Source organism: Arvicanthis niloticus, chromosome 5, assembly GCF_011762505.2.
Source record: "Arvicanthis niloticus isolate mArvNil1 chromosome 5, mArvNil1.pat.X, whole genome shotgun sequence".
Lineage (NCBI taxonomy): Eukaryota > Metazoa > Chordata > Mammalia > Rodentia > Muridae > Arvicanthis > Arvicanthis niloticus.
In genome coordinates, this window is record NC_047662.1 from 85,907,307 (window position 1) to 85,927,666 (window position 20,360).

A 20,360-nucleotide genomic window follows, 5' to 3' on the forward strand; every position below is an offset into this window, starting at 1 on the left:
AATCTTGAACCTTTAACTTCCCCCTACCACCTTTTAAGAATCAGGATTATAGGTATGCACATCCATGCCCAGTTTGTGGGATCAAACCCAAGGCTTCTTCACACATGCTGGGCAAACCCTCTGCTAACTGTGCAACAAAACCCCAGCACTAACAGGAGAACATCCAAAGCTGACATCTTTCTGATAAGGAGAGCTGAAAACGGAAGAGAAGACAAACCAAACGAGCTTCCAGTTTAGGAAACCTGGAAGGAAGAATGCAGAATGGCTGTTCCAATGCTGGACAGCACATGGATGCTCCCTGCATGTTTATCCTTCACTGCTGTGCTTGCTCTCAGTGCTTAGGAACCACAGGGTCAGAGCAGGCACTCATAGACATATACTGAGGCAATGAAGGGCAGGTTTGGGGGGAGGGATAGCTCACTGGGTAAGATGTTTGCTATACAAGCATGAGAACTTGAGTTCAGATCCCCTCATGTAAGAAGCTGGGTTTGGTGTGTGTAATCTCAATGCTGGGATGTGGAAACAGTAGGATACAGTATCACCAGCAAGCCAGTCTAGTCAAGCAGTGTGCTCCAGGTTGGGGGAGGAGAGCCTGTCTCAGTAAAATTGAAACTGATGAGATAAGATACCCAAAGTCAACCTCTAGCCTCTGCAGATACAGGGAGGGACACACACACACACACACACACACACACACACACACACCCCTCCCCTGCCCCCAAAGGAATCACAGTATTTGCCTACATGACTACCTTACTTCCCTACTTCTCAAACTTCTCAAAGCCAAGAAGTAACCAAACAGCTATAAAAGTCGGTAAAACCTTTATGTGTACTATACGGTGCCAGAAGAAGATAGAAGTGTGATGAGCGCACGTTGAGAACGGGATAGATGATATATCTAAAGGCAATACGCTCAGGCTGGCAGGGCAGGAGAGGGCTGAAGGAAAAAACAAATCCTCAGATTTAAAAAAAAAAAAAAAAAGTGTCTTAAGGACACCAGAAGATATACCAGCACCACTGAGCAGCTGGCTCAGGTTCACACCCCTGGTCCATGCCTAGGGTACTACAGCTCCTGATGAGGGACAGAGAAGAGAGAACTTGCTGGCATTTCTCCCTCTCTACTTCTACAAAAACAGAGCAGGTCCCATCTCATCAGCCAGTCTCCAGGCAGTCACAGTAATCAGCTGTGAGAGCACTCCTGGATCTGTCTGCGAGGAGTCCTGGGATCCAGGTATCTCCATGCTTTGACATCTCTGGAATCAGTGGCATCTTAGAAGTGTTCCAGCCAGACGGCAGTCCTGCCAAGACTGTGAAAACCCACTGAGATCTTCCTCTAGAAGAGCAAAAGCCCATTAGTGTCAGCGCATCTGCAGTTCAAAGAACTGCACTACAAATGCTGCAAATGTGTCAAGTACACATTTGGAAGTGCACCAGTCAGCTTAGGCTGGCTCCCGGGGGATGGCGGAGTGCACCTCAGCAAACACCTGTTTCACTTATGGCCACAGAAACCTCTTTGTAGAAAAAGCTACGTTACTGGCAATAAAAAAACAAACAAACAAAAAAACAAAAAAACAAAAAACAAAACAAACAAACAAACAAACAAAAACCACAGAAACCAACAAGTTTGAAGAGTTAAATTCTGATCTACAGCAGCAGAAGCCAGGAGGTGACAGACCACTACCCAAATGTAGACAGACTGACTGGCCAGGTGCTTTACTGTTTTGCAATGAGAAGAAATAGAAGAAAGTCTTTCAGAAAACTTAAAGCACAGTGATTTGACATTACCATGACACCCAAGCAGGTGACCAGCAATCTATTTTTCATTGTAGTGACATGCCATAACAGATTGGAACAATCTCAATAATTTTTATTTCTTTGTCACTGACAGTTTGGAAAATATAGATCTACAGGGTACATCCACAGTGTTAAACACAACCAAAAGCATAATCTAACACTAATGATCACAGACACACATTTCGAACAAAATAGACTATAGATGTCTGCAGAAACTCATCTGGCCAAAGGGCATCTGGATTGTGGAAGCAATAGAAAGTCTACATTGCAGTTCTGTTGCCTGAACCCATACCATGGTTGAAATCACAAAAAATGAGTGCCATATATAGACCCCTGCCACCCCCACCCACCCCATCCAGTCCAGAGTTTACCAGGCTCATGTATTCTTCCTTATCCTTCCAGAGCACAACACCGCAGTGCTATGTAGCACAGCCTGGACTTGAACTCCTGATCCTCCTGCCTCAACCTCTGAACAGTAGAGTACAGGCCTAAGCCACCAATATGGTCCCTGAGAGATTCAGAAAATGGAGTTTTGCCAGGTTGTGGCAACTCATGGCTTTAATCCCAGCAGGAGGATCTCTGAGTTCCAGGTCACACTGATCTACAGAGCAAGTTCCAGGACAGCCAGAGCTGCACGGAGAAATCCTGTCTCAGAGGCAGGGTGGTGGTGGTGGTCGGGGGAGTTTTAAACTGCCACAGGAATACACAGAGAGAACGCACTTGGTGTAAATAGTGAGGAAGAACTCCTCAGTGACTGCAGGCTGGAACCCAGGCTTGCCTTGGAGCTCCCAGTACTATACTATACCTTGCCAATCAGGAAAGAAGCCTGCTGCAAAAATTTGTTTTGACACCCTTGTGTCTGGAATTCTTGAAAGACAAAGCAGAACACTCTAGGCCCTGAGAGGAAGTTGGAGACACTGCTTATCTTAGATTAGTTTTCCTAGAAAACCTCTCTTCTCCAGGTCTTGGGCCTGGAGAAGGAAAACAATGACACTGTCAAGACAGCAAGAACCAAGTGCAAAGCATGCTCCTGTGTCTGCAGTTCTCAACCTGTGGGATGTGAGACGACCCTCTCACGGGGGTCACCTCAGACCATCAGAAAACACAGACATTTACACTATGGTTCATAACAGCAAACTACAGCTATGAGGTAGCAATGAAATGATTTTATTGGGGGGGGGGGCGAGCGGTGTCACCAAACATGAGGAACTATTAAAGGGTCACAGCCTTAGAAAGGTTGAGAACCACTGGTGTATATGCCATTACCAGCTCAAAGATCAGACAAGACGGAAGACTACACACAGCAGTGGAAGATAGAATTGGGCACTGGATTTTGAGGAAAACTACCCCAAAATGCATGAGAGAGAATAAAGCGCCCCCCCCAAACCCACCCAGAAATCATGAAGAGAATATGACGAAGATAAGAGGACAAAAAGGTCTAAGGCTAGCAACTTACTGGCCCGTTTTCACTTATCAAAAACCAAAACAAAACATGTTTCTATCTGGACACCATGTACTTTAACAACAGTTACTACTCCCACTATTCTCTCTCTTGTCCCTCTTTCTGCCCCTTTCTGCCGCTAGAATCCCCATTTCTGTTTTCATACCTTATTACTGTTAGGTCTCAGAAAGTCAGTCAGAATGTCCAGAAATGTGCTCAGGCTGGACTATAGAAGGGTTTCTGGAGATTAGATAAAAGCCAGCATCCCCAGGAACTTGTGAACCAGGCTCCCCATCCCCAAAAGGGGTCACTTTCTTTGCTTCTGCAGAGAAATGCACCAGTGGTTGCATTTCAAAGCCCTTGCTGGCCTCCAAGTTCCCCCAGTCTCTGCTCACAGGTACTTGTTACACATTTCAAAGGCTGGTTCTTCTCAGCTCAGGCTTCTCTCCTTTCTGATTCTCACTTGGTCTCCATATGGTGGCACAGACCCCACCTGCCTCCTGCCACTCCCTGATCCCTAGGTCCACTACTCTCAGTGCTCAGTGTCCTCTTGCTTCTGGCCATATCCTGTCGTCTAGGTTTATGGGTAAAAAGAACTGATAGGGGCCATATCGGAAATTTCTCACAAAATTAAAACCGAACCATATTGCAGAACCTCAATCATGCCCTCTACTACCACTTCCCTCTGCCTAACCAGTCCTTGGTACTTCCTTCTGTATGCCCAGGGATCAACATGGAGTACACTCTCCCTACCACTTCCCTCTGCCTAACCAGTCCTTGGTACTTCCTTCTGTATGCCCAGGGATCAACATGGAGTACACTCTCCCTAGAATATGCAATCCCACTTTGGAGAACACTTGAGTTTATGTGATACAACTGACAAAGCTCTTTGGTGTGGGGTACTTGAAATAGTTATCAAAAGCACAAAAAAAAAAAAAAAAAGTCCATTTAATCAAAACCATGCAGAGTTAGCATCCCTTTATTGAACAGCAGATTCTGAGCCCCAGGGAAGGCTGGATTACCGTTTGTACTTAAATACAGACACACACGGTGAGCACACACATCTACTGTCAGAGACTTGTAGTTTAAAAGGGGGAACTGTACAAATTCCATACAACTCAGACATATCAACCAAACTAGAGCTAGGACACGGTCCCTTTGCCTAGTACACCTATTGCACACAGAAAGAACTCCTTAGACAGTGACCAGTGTATCAGAAACCAAGTCCACAGTCACATTTTTCAAAATAGTGTAAACAGACCACTTGCTTGGTGTCTCAAAGGTGGTCTCAGTGGTTGGCAGGCAGCATGGATTTGGATCTTGGAGCAGGTGACTTGCTTGTTGCTGGGACTCTAGATGGCACTTTTCCCTTCCAGGCTTCATGCTGGGAATCCAGTTCTGCTGAACCACTACTGCATATGGCTTGTCCTTGACCTTTCTTTCACACAGTTTGTTTGTTTTTTATTGGTAACTACTGTAAAGTGACACATAAATATACAACTCAAGGAGTTTGCTAAGGCAAAACTCCCTGCGGTCTGTGCCCAGGTCATAAACAGTGGCATTACCAGACCCCCTCTGCGTGTCTAGTTCCCCTGTGTATCGGGCTTCTCTTGTTTAACAGTATGTTAGAGTGAGATTTGTCCACATTAATGGTTTATTGGTCATCTACAGCTTACTCATCCTCATTATACAATCCCTTCTATTAATGTGCTCTTGGTACCTGGCTGCCTTTGGTGTATGGCTATTATTACAAACAGCACGCAGTCTCTCTCTGTTAACTTAAAGCATCAGAAACCCAAGTCTTCCTCTGGACTTTAACTTTTAGACAAAATAAAAAAACACAAATTGGATTTGCTCTCCCACCCAAAACCATTCTGACAAAACCTGGGAAAGGATGGTTACAAATGCTGGGCAGTAGGTCAAGGATTCCAGTGTGCACGAGACACGGAGCCAAGGTGAACGCCACAACCTCCCCATTACTCCTTTGAGATCACATCCTGGTCACATGCCAGCCCGGGAGCCCAGGCGCAGTATAGCAGACTCCTCTAAATGCAGGGACAGCTCGGAGTCCAGGAAAATACCCAGAACTCAGGAAAGTGAAATTCAAAATGTCTCCATCTTGTAAAAATGGCCAGGCATGCGAAGTCCTGGGAAAACACAATGGGCCGCTAAATCAGGATGCTGAAACCAGCCTGGGAATGTCACTGGGACTAGAGCTTGTCCTCCTGGACACTCAAGGTCGGCTTTTCATTTTCTCTGTGCTTCTAAGACACCAGACTTCCCGTGTATGCTTATCATCACAGTAGTTCCAAGTGCTTTGAGCAGGTATTTCTCACCTTGTTCAAATTAGTGCTAGAACAGAGTACCAGCAAAGCAGGCTTAAACCACCATGGAGGAGGGTGAAGGACGAGGCTTTTGCTAGGTATGGCCGGAGTGTGTGGTCTACACCACTTGCCCCCACCATTCCTAACCTCTGAAATAGAAAGTAAGTTTTAGCATATCCCAACGTGCTGGCCTATGCCTCTTCCCTACTGTGAACTCTGCTTCCATTTCACAGGCAAGGATGAAGAGAGACACAGGCAAGAAATAACCAGGGAAGACATGAATCAAATGACTGGGATCATGTTTGCTTTAAGTTAGAAGAGCAAAGTACAGGGCAGGGGGGATGGGAGGCCGGGTAAGATGTTCTAACCACCGTCCAGAAGGAGAAAAGCAAAGAAAGGCTGCATAGTTTAAAACACCAGTAGTGGGTATACAGGAATGGAAGACTTCGAGAAAATGCAGATTAAGACTCCACAGGGCTGCAGGGCAGTGGTGGTATACACCTTTAATCCTAGCACTTGGGAGGCAGAGGCAGGCAAATTTCTGAGTTCGAGGCCAGCCTGGTCTACAGAGTGAGTTCCAGGACAGCCAGGGATACCCAGAGAAACCCTGTCTCAAAAAACCAAAAAAAAAAAAAAAAAAAAAAAAAAAAAAGACTCCACAGGGCTTGCCCAACCCTGGAGGAGGGATCACGTGAGCCTGATGACTTAGGGTCGGGCTCCAGGAACTCGTGGTGACCGTCACAAGATGAGCACAGCACTCACAAAACACTCGGGCACGCACAAACACATAAATAAAAACAAGTGTTGCCGTCTCTTTGAAGAACAGCAATAGATGCTGCCAAGGAGACAGATCAGGAAGTGAAACGCTCTATATTAAGGATGCAAAGCAGCGAATCCTGAGCACTGTGAGCAAGCAGGCATCAGATGCAGCCCAGGAGTAGGCAGATGTCTAAAAGCAGATTTAAAAAACGTAGTATCTGGAGCCAACAAGATGGCCCAGGAGATAAAAGGCAATTATTGCTAAGACTGCCAGTCTTGGGTGCGGACCCAGGGGCTGCACAGAACAAAGAGAACTGACTCTTGGAAGCTGCCCTCTGACCGCCACACGCTTACCATGGCACTGCCAAATACATATGGCACTAAGTAAATACTACATAATCAAAAAAAAAAAAGTTACAAAAAGTAAAGTAAATAAACGGGAGGTGACACATAACAATAGAGAAACTGTTGAGTTCCCTACAGCTACAGAATTGAGAGGAAGGGCCCAAGAGAGGCTGGATGGGACAGGAGGACTTTCCTGGGGTGATTTTTAAATAATATCTGCATATACAGATTAAGGGCAAAGAGCTAATCAGAGGGTAAAGAAAAAAAAAAAAAAGCCATTGGCCTAACAGGATCCACAACACAAGCCAAGATCCACAAACAATCGTAGAAGGTGCAACAGACAGCTAAATACAGACACCAAGTGGTGCCAGACAGGGATCTGAGACCATGAATGTGAAGTAGTACTTGTCCACATGGCCAGCCACCACCCTCTGCAGGATCCTGAAATCTGAGGAGCTAAAGCCACAGGATGGATCCAGGACAACTGGACAGACTGATACATGATGCCAAGCAAGGTGAGCCGAGGCAAAGGGCGAGGGCAAACTGTGGGTTCTGAAGTCAGTGGAGAAGTGAAGGACACACACACACACACACACACACACACACAGAGAGAGAGAGAGAGAGAGAGAGAGAGAGAGAGAGAGGTGTGACAGGTGACAGGTGCAGGACACATCGGTGGATAAACAGCCACCAGAGGCTGTTTATCAAAATCGCCCAGGGAGTTAAAAACTTCTGGTGCTGAACCTCTAGGGGTAAGACCCAGGCAACTGAGGTTTCTTAAGTCCTCAAACAGCTCCCTGCAACTCCAAAGTGCAAAGCAGAGAACTGTAGACCTCAGAGACTACTAGGTCACTGTAAGAAGAAAAGGCAGGAGGTGGAGCTTTCACAAAGAGCAGCAGTTGCAAGACAGACAGACTAGTCTGGGGGACAGTGCACATTCTGTGAAAAAGGGAGGAGCATGTCACCCATTGTCAGAAATGTTCCCTAGCCATCACGTGGCCTACTTCAGTTCACTTCCGGGTTATTTTTAGGTTGCCTCTGGCAGTGTGCAGCTGAGCAGATTTAGAAGCATGAGCTGGTGGCACGTTGCCAGGGTTTCTAACTCAGAGCACTAGCAGTGTGCCCTTGGGCAAGTTGTTTCTTTATGTGTGCATAACAGTGTCTACCTTGCAAGGTAGTTCCAGAAATACAGGCTGAAAAAATAAACAGTCAATGACAGCTAATACCAAATACAACTCAAACAAACAAATGGAAAAAAAGAAGTTAAAAAGAAAAGGACTAGTGTTGGTGTTCAAGGACATTTTCTGCCTCGGGCAACTTCTCTCAATTACCAGGGTTCAGAGACTTAAATTTAAGGATGGCAAAGAGTGGAAGAGAGAAAAACAGAAATTAAATAGTGAGGGGGGGAGGGAGGGAAGGAGGGAGAAAAAGAGAGAGAGAACATGATTAAAACAGAGTAAGTGAAAATACAGTCTAAAACACATCTAACACAGGGTTTAAATCATATCTAAGACTCAAACAAAAGGACATGTGCCTGAAATCCCAGCCCTCTGGAGTCAGTGATGTTGAGATCCCAAGTTCAAGGCCAATGTGGGCTACACGGCAAGCACCTGAAACAAACAAATGAAAGAAAAAACTTAAAAGGAAAAAAAGAAGAAAAAAAGAAAGCCAGTATGTAGACTGGTGTAATATCGAAGGTGAAAAAATTATGTCAAACATTTAGGAAATATAAGTTTTAGGGGACATAGCTCAGGGGAAGTGCATTTACATAGGTGAGGCCCCAGGTTCAGTTCCCAGCACTGCAGTAAACAAATGTTCTATGGATATCCAAAAGTGTCACAGTACAAGCATGGGACTAAGAAACATTGACTACTGTAACAAGTTATTACGAGTTAAGAGCCTACTAATGCCCTCTGGTTTGCTTGGTTTTCGCCAAGATCTTCTAAGATAGATGAGTTTTCCACCAGACAGAGGCTCTGCAATCCTTCAAACCTGTCTCAGCTGCTGGGTCCCCAAACCAGAAGCTCCCTCATTTACCCCGGGTAGGTGAAGAAGCTGAGACACAGGCAGGATAATATCTGTTCTGTAGCAGATACAATATTCAAAGTAATTCTTCACTAGTGTGCAATTCCAAGCTAACCTCACCTTGTAAAGGATATGGGGAGAGAGATTGCATATCCAGTCTAGCACAGTCCCCAGGAGCAGAGGCCACCCACCTGTGTTCTACTCCACTTAAGGTGAAAAAGGTGAGAACCTCTCTCAATCACTAGTTTAATACCTGAGAGACTAGAGACTAGCTCTTGCTTAGGGGACGCATGAGCTTTGATTGAGATTTTAATAATATTCTTTGATTTCTCAGAGACAAGGTTTCTCTGTGCAGCCCTGGTTGTCTTTGAACTCACTCTGTAGAACAGGCTGGTCTTGAGCTCATAGTTCCACCTGTCTCTATCTCCAGAGCACTCGGATTAAAGGTCGTGCACCACCACTGCCTGGCTTTTTAACAATATTCTTTATTCTAGTGAAGTATCTCCCCTCTTAACAAATATATCCATTCAATATTCATAAATCAGCTTTTATTACAACTTCAAGAATACACTGTGCACAGAGTGAATAACCCTATTATATGGTTAGGCTTTAGTTTCACTATTGAGCAAACTTAAGTGGGCAATTTGGGAGAGCTATTAAATGCAGTAAATTTTCTATATAAAAAAAAGTATGCCGGGCGGTGGTGGCGCACGCCTTTAATCCCGGCACTTGAGAGGCAGAGGCAGGCAGATTTCTGAGGCCAGCCTGGTCTACAGAGTGAGTTCCAGGACAGCCAGGACTACACAGAGAAACCCTGTCTCAGAAAAACCAAAAAAAGTATACTTTTTCAAGAGAAATTATTTTCAAACTAAAAAACTAAAAACTAAAGCTTCCAACTAGGAGCCAGTGTCACCCTCAAACAATAACAAAAGCATTCCGGTTATATTGAGGCAAGACCACTGTCAAGTCAAGGCCAGGAAGAGAGAGGTGTTAATAAGCGCTGTGGGCAAGGAAGGCTGGCCCTGCTAGCTGCAGGCTGGTGACGCTGGAGTAGAGTCCAAACATTATGAGCAATAAGCCATGGGCAGAAAGAGAACGGCCTTTGAGGTCCCACCTTCTCCACTGAACTTGAGTGTATCTCTTCAGAGAAGCAGGTAAAGGAGTGGCAGGAGACACGCAGGACTTCTGCAGGAAGCTCCCTGTGACTGAGAGGGAGGGCTTCATGTCCGCCTCACCCTGACATCCTAGTCTCTGGAAAGTGGGGCTGAAGCTTTCATGGTTTTAACCCATCCTTTATGCAGTCCCATCTTTCAGGCTCACTCACCAACAGCTCTGACTTGCAATTTTGTTTGGGCTAAGCTGTGGCAGAAGAGAGGGAGTGGCCTCTGGGAGATAGCAGGCTGAGCAACTGTGGCAGAGAGCAGGGCTCACCCTCTCCAGTGGGCTGGCTGCTGCCTTGGCAGTAATCTCAAACAGGGTGAGGCATCAGGACTTTACTTAAGGCTTCCTACAGTATATAGCCTGCAAGGGCAAGGGCCACCTTGCTTTATAGCTCCAGACTATGCTTTTGTTTTGTTTTGTTTTACAAGTTGTGCTGTGTGATTCCAATAAGCCAACTGCTCCAAGGCCAGAAATTTCTCTCCGGTGTTCCACACCATGCTTGTTAATATTTCATATCAAACTGGGTTGACTGTGGGATCAGCTTGCCCATGACAGTTATCCCCAATGATTAGTGGCCTCCATCGCTGCCACATATAATTGGACTCTGGAAGGCTGTTGTTGTGTTTATGATCAGTGTGGGTTGGGTTGTGACTCATGTTATTGCCATGGAGCTCTTAGCATTTCACGATGGACATCCGAATGCACTTCAGTAGCAGCTCAAGCCTACCTTAGTGCAACTGTGACTTTGCTGACACAAGGTTCCCGTAAGAAAGACAGATAACCGGGAGTTAGCTAACCGTATAGGAAAGCACAAATTGTCTCCACTTGACAATGGACTCAAATATCACAGGAATATAAAAGAATCATATCACCACAGGAAGCCAGCAGGAGATCTCAATAACAGACTCACAAACACACAAAACTAACCCACTTCGCTAACCCTCTGGTGAGGCTACAATTAACTCTGGTCCACAGAAAGCAGAGAGAGATGTTTTGCTGATGGCAACCAGCAAAGGTAGCTCATAGAAGGACCTACCAGATAATGCTAAAAACTACACAACATCCATGAGCATACCATGAAGGCAAAAGCCACCGGAAGTAATGTGTCAGTATCTGGGAAACATTGTGAATGGAGAGAGAATAAAAACCCACTCTGACATTTATATTTGTGGGCCAACCCTGGCTGGCCCTGGGCTCTACATTCACTAAAGAACAGAACTGAATGTAAAATTATATTTAGCAAGACAACTGATCCCTTAGGACATCTTTTGAGAAAAATTTTAACAGCCTGATGTAAACAGATTGACATGGATCAGTTTCTGTTTCACCTGCAACTGGTTTAGACAAAGTGAGAACAAGATTTCACTTGGTCCAACTTTATTTTTAAAAAAATCTATGTCCAATAAATGCATCCCAAATTTTGACCATTTGCCTTAAACCGCAATTACCACCAGAGATGGAAATAATGGCTATGTATCCATTATATACAATTTTATATAAATATTATATGAAACCCATGTGTGTTTATGTGTGTGTATATGTGTATACAGCTATTAGAGAAACTCAAAAGATTATACATTCATTAAACAAGTAGTGATTTAATGTTTAGTAGATTCTGAAGACACAGTGGTAAATGAGTCAATATCTGTATCCTCAAAAACTTACAATGTACACAAAGAGGAGAAAAATCACTCTGCTTAAATGAGCAATACCCCCAAGCCCCAGGATGACATGAGAAGTGACACTCCAAAGCACTCACAAAACTCCAGTCTTGAATTGACTTGAACTAGTATGGAGAAAAAAAATATTTTAAAGAGAGAGAGCAAGAGAGAGAAAAGGGAGAGGGAAAGGAAAAGGGAAGGAAGGAGGGATAACCTTGGAGACAGAACAGTGTACCTTCCACAGTTCCAGTGCAGGAACCAATGCAGTTGAAGAAAGGGGCAGGGTCCTGGCTCCACTCCCAGTGAACTGTGACAAGAGGCTGAGTTTTAACCTGAAGGCATTGGGACTCTCAAGCACATGACCCAGGATTTCCAAATGATGATTAGATTACAATTTGACAAATGAAGCAGAAAGGGAGAGATGAAGATGAAGGGAGTCAACTGTAAGGAGAACAGTGGGCGACCAAAATCGAGCCACCGCTCAACAGTAAAGCTGGGTTAGCATTTGTAGTTTTTTCTCTGGGATCATCAGGATCCTAGGATTAATCCCAGCACTAGGGAGGCAGAGGCAGGCAGATCTGAGTTCAAGGTCAGCCTACACTACAGAGTGAATTTTCCAGGACAGGCAGGGATGCTTGCATACACACACACACACACACACACACACACACACACACACACACACACACAGACAAAAAGACTGTAACACCAGACCCTTCTGGCCTTTATGAGTTCCAGTGATACATGTGCTATATAAATATACATGCAGGCAAAATACCCATAAAAGAAAACATACCCATAAAGGTTAATAAATAAAATAAATATTTTTTAAAAAGCACTATTCCCATGCTGGCCCATCACTTTCAATCAGTTAACAAGGAGTATCTAATGCTAATCAGTAGGGCATCCACACAGGGGAAAGGCAATCATTAGACAGAGAAGGAAAAGAGAAGAGAGAAGAATGGATGGGAGAGAGATCAACCATCCAAAAGGATGGCTTCCACATGGATCCAGGGGAAGAAAACAACTTCTTTCAGACCTTTGTATGTCTTCATTTCAGTTCCCAACTAGGAAACCAAACTCACTGAACAAAAGGAAAAACAAAATAACCCATAAAGACCACTTAGCTCTCACTGACTGCTTGAGACTATAATCACCTGCTATTTTTAGAAAATCAAAAATCTGGAAAATAAGACCCTTCCCATAAGTATCTGCCATCTAAAATAATACTGTGAAATGACTGTGCCTCCGTTTGGTATTAAAGTTAGAGAGGAACAAAGTGGGTGGCAGAGATATCCATCAGTAGAGACAGATGCAAAACATGGGAAACACCTGTTTCTATTTTATGGACAACTACTCTTTATTGGGGGGAGGGGTGCTTATGGGAGGGATTGGGAGACCTATGAAATCAGAACAAATAACTTCACTGAATAAGAGACAGTCAATGTGTTAATCAAAGGTTAGCTCCACTGTTGAAAATACAGGCCAAGACTTTTCTCTAACTGTAAGAAGATACAATACAACAGATCCAGCAGGTGCCATTGATACACTGTATCTAATATTTTTTAAAAGCAACTTTCCAAAATATCTTACATTTTTGTATATTGTATCTAATATTTTTTAAAAGCAACTTTCCAAAATACTTTACATTTTTATTGCAATATTGCTGTTCCTCATGCTTCTTTAACAGTTGGGAGCTCACCATCCTGCTGACCTGACACCTAGTACGAAGTTAATGTTTAGAAACCTGGCAACTGCTAGACAACCAGCTGCAAGCACAAGTTTTCAGGGAAAAGGCACTAACATCTGCTTACATCTTTGTCTTACTTTAAATGGACAGCAGAGATACAGACAGAATATGCATTCAGAAAATATATTCTTTTATTAAAATAAAGATGATTCCGCACCAAATACCATTTCCATGGTTCTTGAGCCTTGTTAAATTCTGAGACTCAACTGCAATTTTTCATATACAGTTAGGAAAAGGCAAGCAAAAACAACAACAACAAAAAAAACAACCTTGTTCTTCACTTGAAAACAATTCCCAGCAAACTAGGAACTTTTTTTTTTTAAGGAAACCATACATGCAAAAAAAAAAAAAAAAAAAAATTGACAGCAAGACCAGACTGAAAAAAGAAAGAAAGAAAGAAAGAAAGAAAGAAAGAAAGAAAGAAAGAAAGAAACTTATCAAACAAACAATAAGAAAGAGTATGGCTGAATCTACACAAATTTGTCTGCTAGTTATTTGTCTTTTAAGTTTTTGTTTTTTGTGGCACAGGGTCTTATTATATAAGTTATTATATAACTTAGGCTAGCTTTCACTGCAATCCTCCTGCCTCAGCCTTGTTGAATGCTAAAATTACAGATGTGCACCAAGTATTATAGATGTTAATTATGTTAGTCTACTTTCTTCTACTGTTGTGAATTTTCCTTTTTAATTTTCACATACTATACCGTGATTTTTTTCTCAGCATTTCTCTTTGTTGATTTTGTTTTGTTTTGTTGGGTTTTTTTTTTGTTTTGTTTTGTTTTTTTTGTTTTTTTTTTTTTTGAGACAGGACCTCCCCATTATGTAATGCTGGCTGTCCTAGAACCCACTATGAAGACCATGCTAGCCTTGAGTTCAGAAATCCACCTGCCTGTGTGCCAGCACACTCAACCTCCTGGGCATGTTCTTGTCTGTATAAGGGTAATGAAGCAGGAGATATGGCTCAGTAGGTAAAGGTGCTTGCCACCAGGCCTAATAGTCTAAGTTCAATCCCCAGTCCCAAACCCCCTTATGGTAGAAGGAAAGAACTGAACTAATTCTTGAAGGTTGTTTGTGAGGATGTAACACACACACACACACACACACACACACACACACACACACATACACTTTTTTAAAATTTAAAGGTAATGTCCTTGAGTATAAAAAAAATAATTACAAAGCTTTTTTACAGCACTTCAACAAAGCAAATATTTGTACTATGCTCAAAAATGTAAAATTATAACTAGGCATGGTTGGCACACAACTTTAATTCCAGAACTCTAGCAGAGGCAGATGGATCTCTGTGAGTTCAAGGTCAGCCTGGTTTACATCATGAGTTCCAGGATAAGCAGAGCTACCTAGTAAGACCCTATCGCAGAAAAAGATTACTTTTTAGGGTTCTAGATCTCATTGTATAACAAAAAAAAAAAAAATGCTGAGAAAAATCACGGTGTAATATGTGAAAATTAAAAAGGAAAATTCACAACAGTAGAAAAACAGAGGAACTTGGCAATAGACTACAGTGTAGGCAAAAGACTATATCCACATAATGTATGACTAAATGAAATCATCATATACATAGCTGAAAAGCTACTCAGGGGAACCAATAACTAAGTGGATGAAAATCAAAACAAAAGAAACAGTGAAGAATAAGGGACAGGAAAATACCCATCACCCAAGACCGCCAGGACTATGAATAGCTATCACATTTTATAAGGCAACATTGTATCAAAGATTAAAAGATTTATTATCATTTCTGGTCCAATACTTTTTCTCCCTCTGAAATGTGAACTAAGGAGATACATGTATAAGAATTTATCACCAGAGAAACCCTCTTTCGAAAAACCAAAACAAACAAACAAAACAAACAAACAAACAAACAAACAAAAGAATTCATCACAGCCCAGGCAGTGGTGGCCCACGCCCTTAATCCCAGCACTTGGGAGGCAGAGGCAGGCAGATTTCTGAGCTGGAGGCCAGCCTGGTCTACAGAGTGAGTTCCAGGACAGCCAGGGAGGGCTATACAGAGAAACCCTGTCTCAAACAACAACACAACACCCCCCCCCCCAAAGAATTCATCACAGGAACTAGTACTATATCTTAACAATAAAACACTTGCCCAACATGCAGAAGGCCCTGGGTTTGATTTCCCACACACAGGAAGAAGTTAAGAAATACAAATATAACCATTTCTTATTAAGTGTTACTTAATTTTAACTGGAATCATATGAATTGCCTACCAAAAGCAATAAATGAATATTAAAAGCTCAGAAGCTAAAACACCATGCATCTCCCTAAACCAATGGAGAGAGCTCACATATTTGTTGATGAGGAAAACAATGGTCAGGTTACTTTGCAGGCAGCTGCCTAGCAGCAGCCTGGGGTGTTTAGTTCTTCATGCTTAATTTCTAGCACCTAGAACAGTGCCCTGTACTGCTTCTCAAAAAACCACTTATTCAGTAGGCGAGATTTTAAAGCAGGCTATAGAACAACAGTCAAGCCATGATACAGTCTCCTCTCTCCTCCTTTGCCTGCCCTCTTCATAAAAAAAAAAAAAAAAAAAAAGAAAAAAAAAAAAAAAAAAAAAAAAAAAAAAAAAAATTGGGAAGGTAGGCAAAAAAGGTAACATTTTGGAATGTGTCATAACTGTCTTCTTTATTCCTTTCTGTACTGTCTAAATTCCTGATAAAGTAACCATTGCGTTTTTTTGTTTTTGTTTTGTTTTTTTTTTTTTTTTATACAGGGTTTTTCTGTATAGCCTTGGCTGTCCTGGAACTCACTCGGTAGACCAGGCTGGCCTCGAACTCAGAAATCTGCCTGCCTCTGCCTCCCAAGTGCTGGGATTAAAGGCGTGCGCCACCACCGGCTGGCACCATTGCGTTTTAAAGAGCCCATGTAGTTAAAACTAATACAGCTTGAATTTCTAAACTCTGAACGGGGTACGGTTTTTTTTTTTTTTTTTTTTTCACTTTCAAAAAAAAAACCTCGGTCTGCTTATCTTATACAAGTGTCATTTTTCTCGGTATCAGGAAACTGCACACCAAAGGGAGAAAAGCACATGTTTTCTATAGTGGAAAAAAAATCTAAAAGTAATTGCTTAACATCCCTCCCTGTTTGTCATTAACATACATCCTATTATTCTAGACTATTCCTGTTTGGTAGTTAACACCCCACCCCACCCCCCCGGAAATACACAAACACACACACACTTTAAGGCTAAAATGCCAAATGAGTTCATCTCTACACATATTCTTTTTTTTTTTTTTTTTTTTGGTGTTTCGAGACAGGGTTTCTCTGTGTAGCCCTAGCTGTCCTGGAATTCACTCTGTAGAGCAGGCTGGCCTCCAACTCAGAAATCCGCCTGCCTCTGCCTCCTAAGTGCTGGGATTAAAGGCGTGCGCCACCACCGCACAGCATCTCTACACATTTAAATAGGCTTTATTTTAAAGACATTTCATTGATGGATCAAAACTGAGCCACTTATATCTCTCTCCGCCCCTTCAACCTGTTCTGTTTTAGTCAGAAGCTTTATAGGGAATAACCCTTATTTAGATTTTTATCATGTTTCATCCTTCTAGAATGTAAGCTTCACGAGGGCAGGAGTTTTGTCCTGCTCTCTCACCTGTGTCCCCAGACCAATACCAGGTGGTACCTAGTAGGCCTTGGGAGGTACCTGTCAAATGAAAAGATATATGTGGAAAACAGAGGGAGAGTGCAACTCCAAACAAGCCAATAAATAAAGACTTGAAAAAAAAATACAGAGATGATACTGAAATGCCACCCTGACATTGACTTGAAGCTATAACACAGGCTCAGAGACGGACGTTTTCCAAGCGGACAGGTGCTCCACACCTATCTAAGCACACAGCTCTTCTAGGAAGGAGGTAATCCACTGGGAAGTCTCAGGGTGGTGGTGAGCACCTCCCGGAAGAGTGTAAAGGACCATCTCCTTAAGAGAGACGTGGCCCGCGCGGAGGGAGGGGAAACCTCACCATATACCATACATCTTCGCCAGATTGGGGGGGAAAAAAATCACACGAATCTCCTACACAATCAGACCAAGCTGACAACCCTCCACCAGACAGAGAAGCAGGCTCCTCTCCTAGAGCTCTGCAGTCGCCTGCAACCCAGGAGTCCGGTCGTGACTCCAGCGCTATTCCCTCTCCAGGACCCCGCGCCGCACGGCCCCAAGGAGACCGACTGGGGGGACCGTTTGGGAATCAGCTTTCTCTATTCCCGCAGAACGCTACCATCCACCGCACACACGCCTGCCAGCCCAGCTCGTCCCCGAGGCCCCGACCCTCCAACTCACGTGTAGATGATGGACATGAAATGCATCAGCCACAGCACCACGAAGAGCACGAAGCCGAACAAGGCCATTCCCTCCTGGGCCAGGTCCAGCAGCGCCATCCCCCGGCCCGCTGGCCCGGCCCGGCCCGCTCCGGCCGCCGCGGACAGCGCTGCCGCGGGAGGAGGACGCGGGGTCCGCCGGGTGCGGGGCGCGGGCCGCGAGTGGAAGGTGGGAGAGGAAGGGCCGGCGGGGCGGCGGGCGTGCGGACGGAAGGGGCGGGCAGGGCCTGCGCGCCCCCGGCCGCTCGGCGCGCGCTCGGCACCACGCACCCTTTAGCGTGCGCGCGCTGGTGTGTTGCGAGCGCAGGCTGACCGCGCTGCGCGCTCCGGGCGGCCGTTGCCGCGCGCTCAGGCTCCGGTGGTTCAGACCCTCCCGGCTGCTGCCGCCGCCGCCGCCGTCCCTCTCGCTCGTCGCGGCTCCGCGTTCTGGTCCGTGCCCGCTGCCGGCGCCCGAATCCCGGCGCGATGCGGTCCGCCCCACCCCGCCCTCTGGAGCCCGGTGCCCGCCCCCCCCGGGGGCGGCGCCCTCCCGCCTCGATGCCGGCCCGCGCGCCCACGGGCGGAACTGCCCCCGCGTGCTCGCCGCCCGGCAGCTACCAACCGCTGCCGTCGCCCGCGCCCGCGCCCGCGCCCGCGGGTTCAGTCTCCGTGCGCACCCCCCACCCTCCGCACGGTCTCTAAGCAGCACGCGCCGCCTCTACACTTTATCTTGGCCAAATCCGGAGGAGCCAAGAGACTGTGTTATTTAAGGAATCCCCAAACTCAGAATTGGAAGAATCGCTTGGTGCTGAATTCGCGCAAGATTGTACGTCCTCTAGGGCAGCTGAGTGTAACTTGGCTAAGATGTAGCCAAGAGAGTTACGGAAATGTAGTTAGTTCGAGCAGTGCTGGGCTGTTCAGTGTTGCCAGTACACCGCTGACAATCTCATTCATAAATCTTGTGTTATTTGCTGGGATGATAGATTTTAGATATATTGTGTTAAATTACGTTACTCCTTTTTAAAAGGCTGTCAAATGTTGCTATTACCAAAAAGTTTAATTACGCATGTGGACGATACTGAAACATGGGGAAATAAAGGCTAAGCACTGTGTGAGAAGCCTGTATGTAGCCTAGTTACTCCTGGGACTGAAGCAGGAGGATTACCTGAACTTAAGCACACATTCCAGGCCAGGCTGGGCAAATTCAGTGAACCGCTGTGGTGGAAAAACAAAAGTGTATTTTAATTTTAAGTCAGTACTGGGAGAGGCTAGTAGCAAATGTTTCTTTCCATTTGTTTCTTCAGCCTGGATACATCTATTGTTTACAATTGTTCTGTGTTTAAACTGTTTATTACTCAAATTACTTTTTAAAAATAATCCATGACCTCCGTCAAGGGATCGCAGAATTGAATTCAGGTTTTGTTTTGCTATTGATTGTAGTTAATAATAATCGGGCGGCTTCAATCTGTGATTTACATGATAAACTACAATTACACGAATATAAAAGGTTTGCGATGTTCTTGTTCTACTTGTGTAATATCGGGGAAAGAGCCGTGCTTAGAAATTAATCTCCAGTTGTTGAGAGTTACTGGTTAATAGAGTTACAGCAGGATGGAATCCATATATGGAAATAATAACACAGGGTTTTAAATGCCACTATTGTGATTAATCAATTCTAAGGCCCACTTTTAAAACATTCTTAACTTAGCATTTTTAAGAATCCAAAATGGAAATGCAACTCACACTCAATGAATGATATCTTACAAATAAAAATAGGCTAGGTTTCTTTTTCGTAAAATGTGCTCGTTAGTCATATACATAACAATGCTGTGTGTTATCAGTACTCCCTTGGACTTAGTCAACGATATGAATTTCTCAATTTGAGCATTTTGTAGCAGTTTTCATTTTTCCAAGTCTTTCCTAGACCCTTACAGCAAAGGATTCCATACAGTATGGTGGGTAACACAGAACAAAGAAAGTTGGTGTAATTGGGTATAACCTAATAAAGATCAACTATGTTGCACTTCATCTTGGTTAAATTTAGTCTGCTCAAACCTGGCTTTCCAACCAGAGCTCTGGGGGCTGGAAAAATGGCTCAGCTATAAAGAGCACTTGCTAATCTTTCAAAAGACCCAGGTAGGACGTGCATGCAGTATCCATGGAGAACAGAAGAGGGCGTCTGATGGCCCATCTGATTTCCCCCAGAACCAGAGTTACAGATGGTTGTGAGTGCCAAGTAGATCTTGCCTTGCACAGGTCCTTTGGAAGAGCAGCCAACGCCCTTAACTGTTGAGCCACCCCTCCAGCCCAAGGAAAATATCATCTTTAATGAAATTTCTCCTACACCAACCTAAAAAGTCAACATACTTTATGATTTCAACACTGATACTCTGAGAACAGCAAAGTTAAAAAGAGAGAGAGACGGAGACAGAGAGAGAGACAGAGATCCCAGTGATTGCCAACTGTTCTATACAGTCCTATGATGTTCCATGTGACCCATGACATACATGTGACCCGTGGGTGGGAAAGTATGCCAAGAGTGGGTGTTAATAGTGTGACTTCCGGTGATAACAATATGCTGCTTCTCTGACTGTAGCAAATGTACCACACCAATGTGAGATTTTTGACAGTAAAGTCCTGAAGAGAGAGGGATATAGTGGGGTGTGTGGGAATGCAGGATTCTCTGTTCAGTTTGGCTGTGAACTTAAAACGACTCTAAAACACGTTTTAAAATAGTGAGTGCTGCCATACACATATGCTATATAGTATAT

At 44.2% G+C, this 20,360-nt stretch overlaps 1 protein-coding gene across 1 annotated transcript in view; it reads right to left on the reverse strand.

Moving 5' to 3' along the window:
* Nucleotides 1–18,073, reverse strand: part of Ugcg (UDP-glucose ceramide glucosyltransferase) — a 33,286-nt gene extending 15,213 nt beyond the window's left edge. Inside the window, exon 1 of the mRNA XM_034502967.2 lies at nucleotides 17,573–18,073. Within this exon, the coding sequence (XP_034358858.1) occupies nucleotides 17,573–17,670 (98 nt within the window). The 5' untranslated portion in view covers nucleotides 17,671–18,073. The remainder of the gene's footprint in view (nucleotides 1–17,572) is intronic.
* Between the last annotated feature and the right edge of the window lie 2,287 nt (nucleotides 18,074–20,360).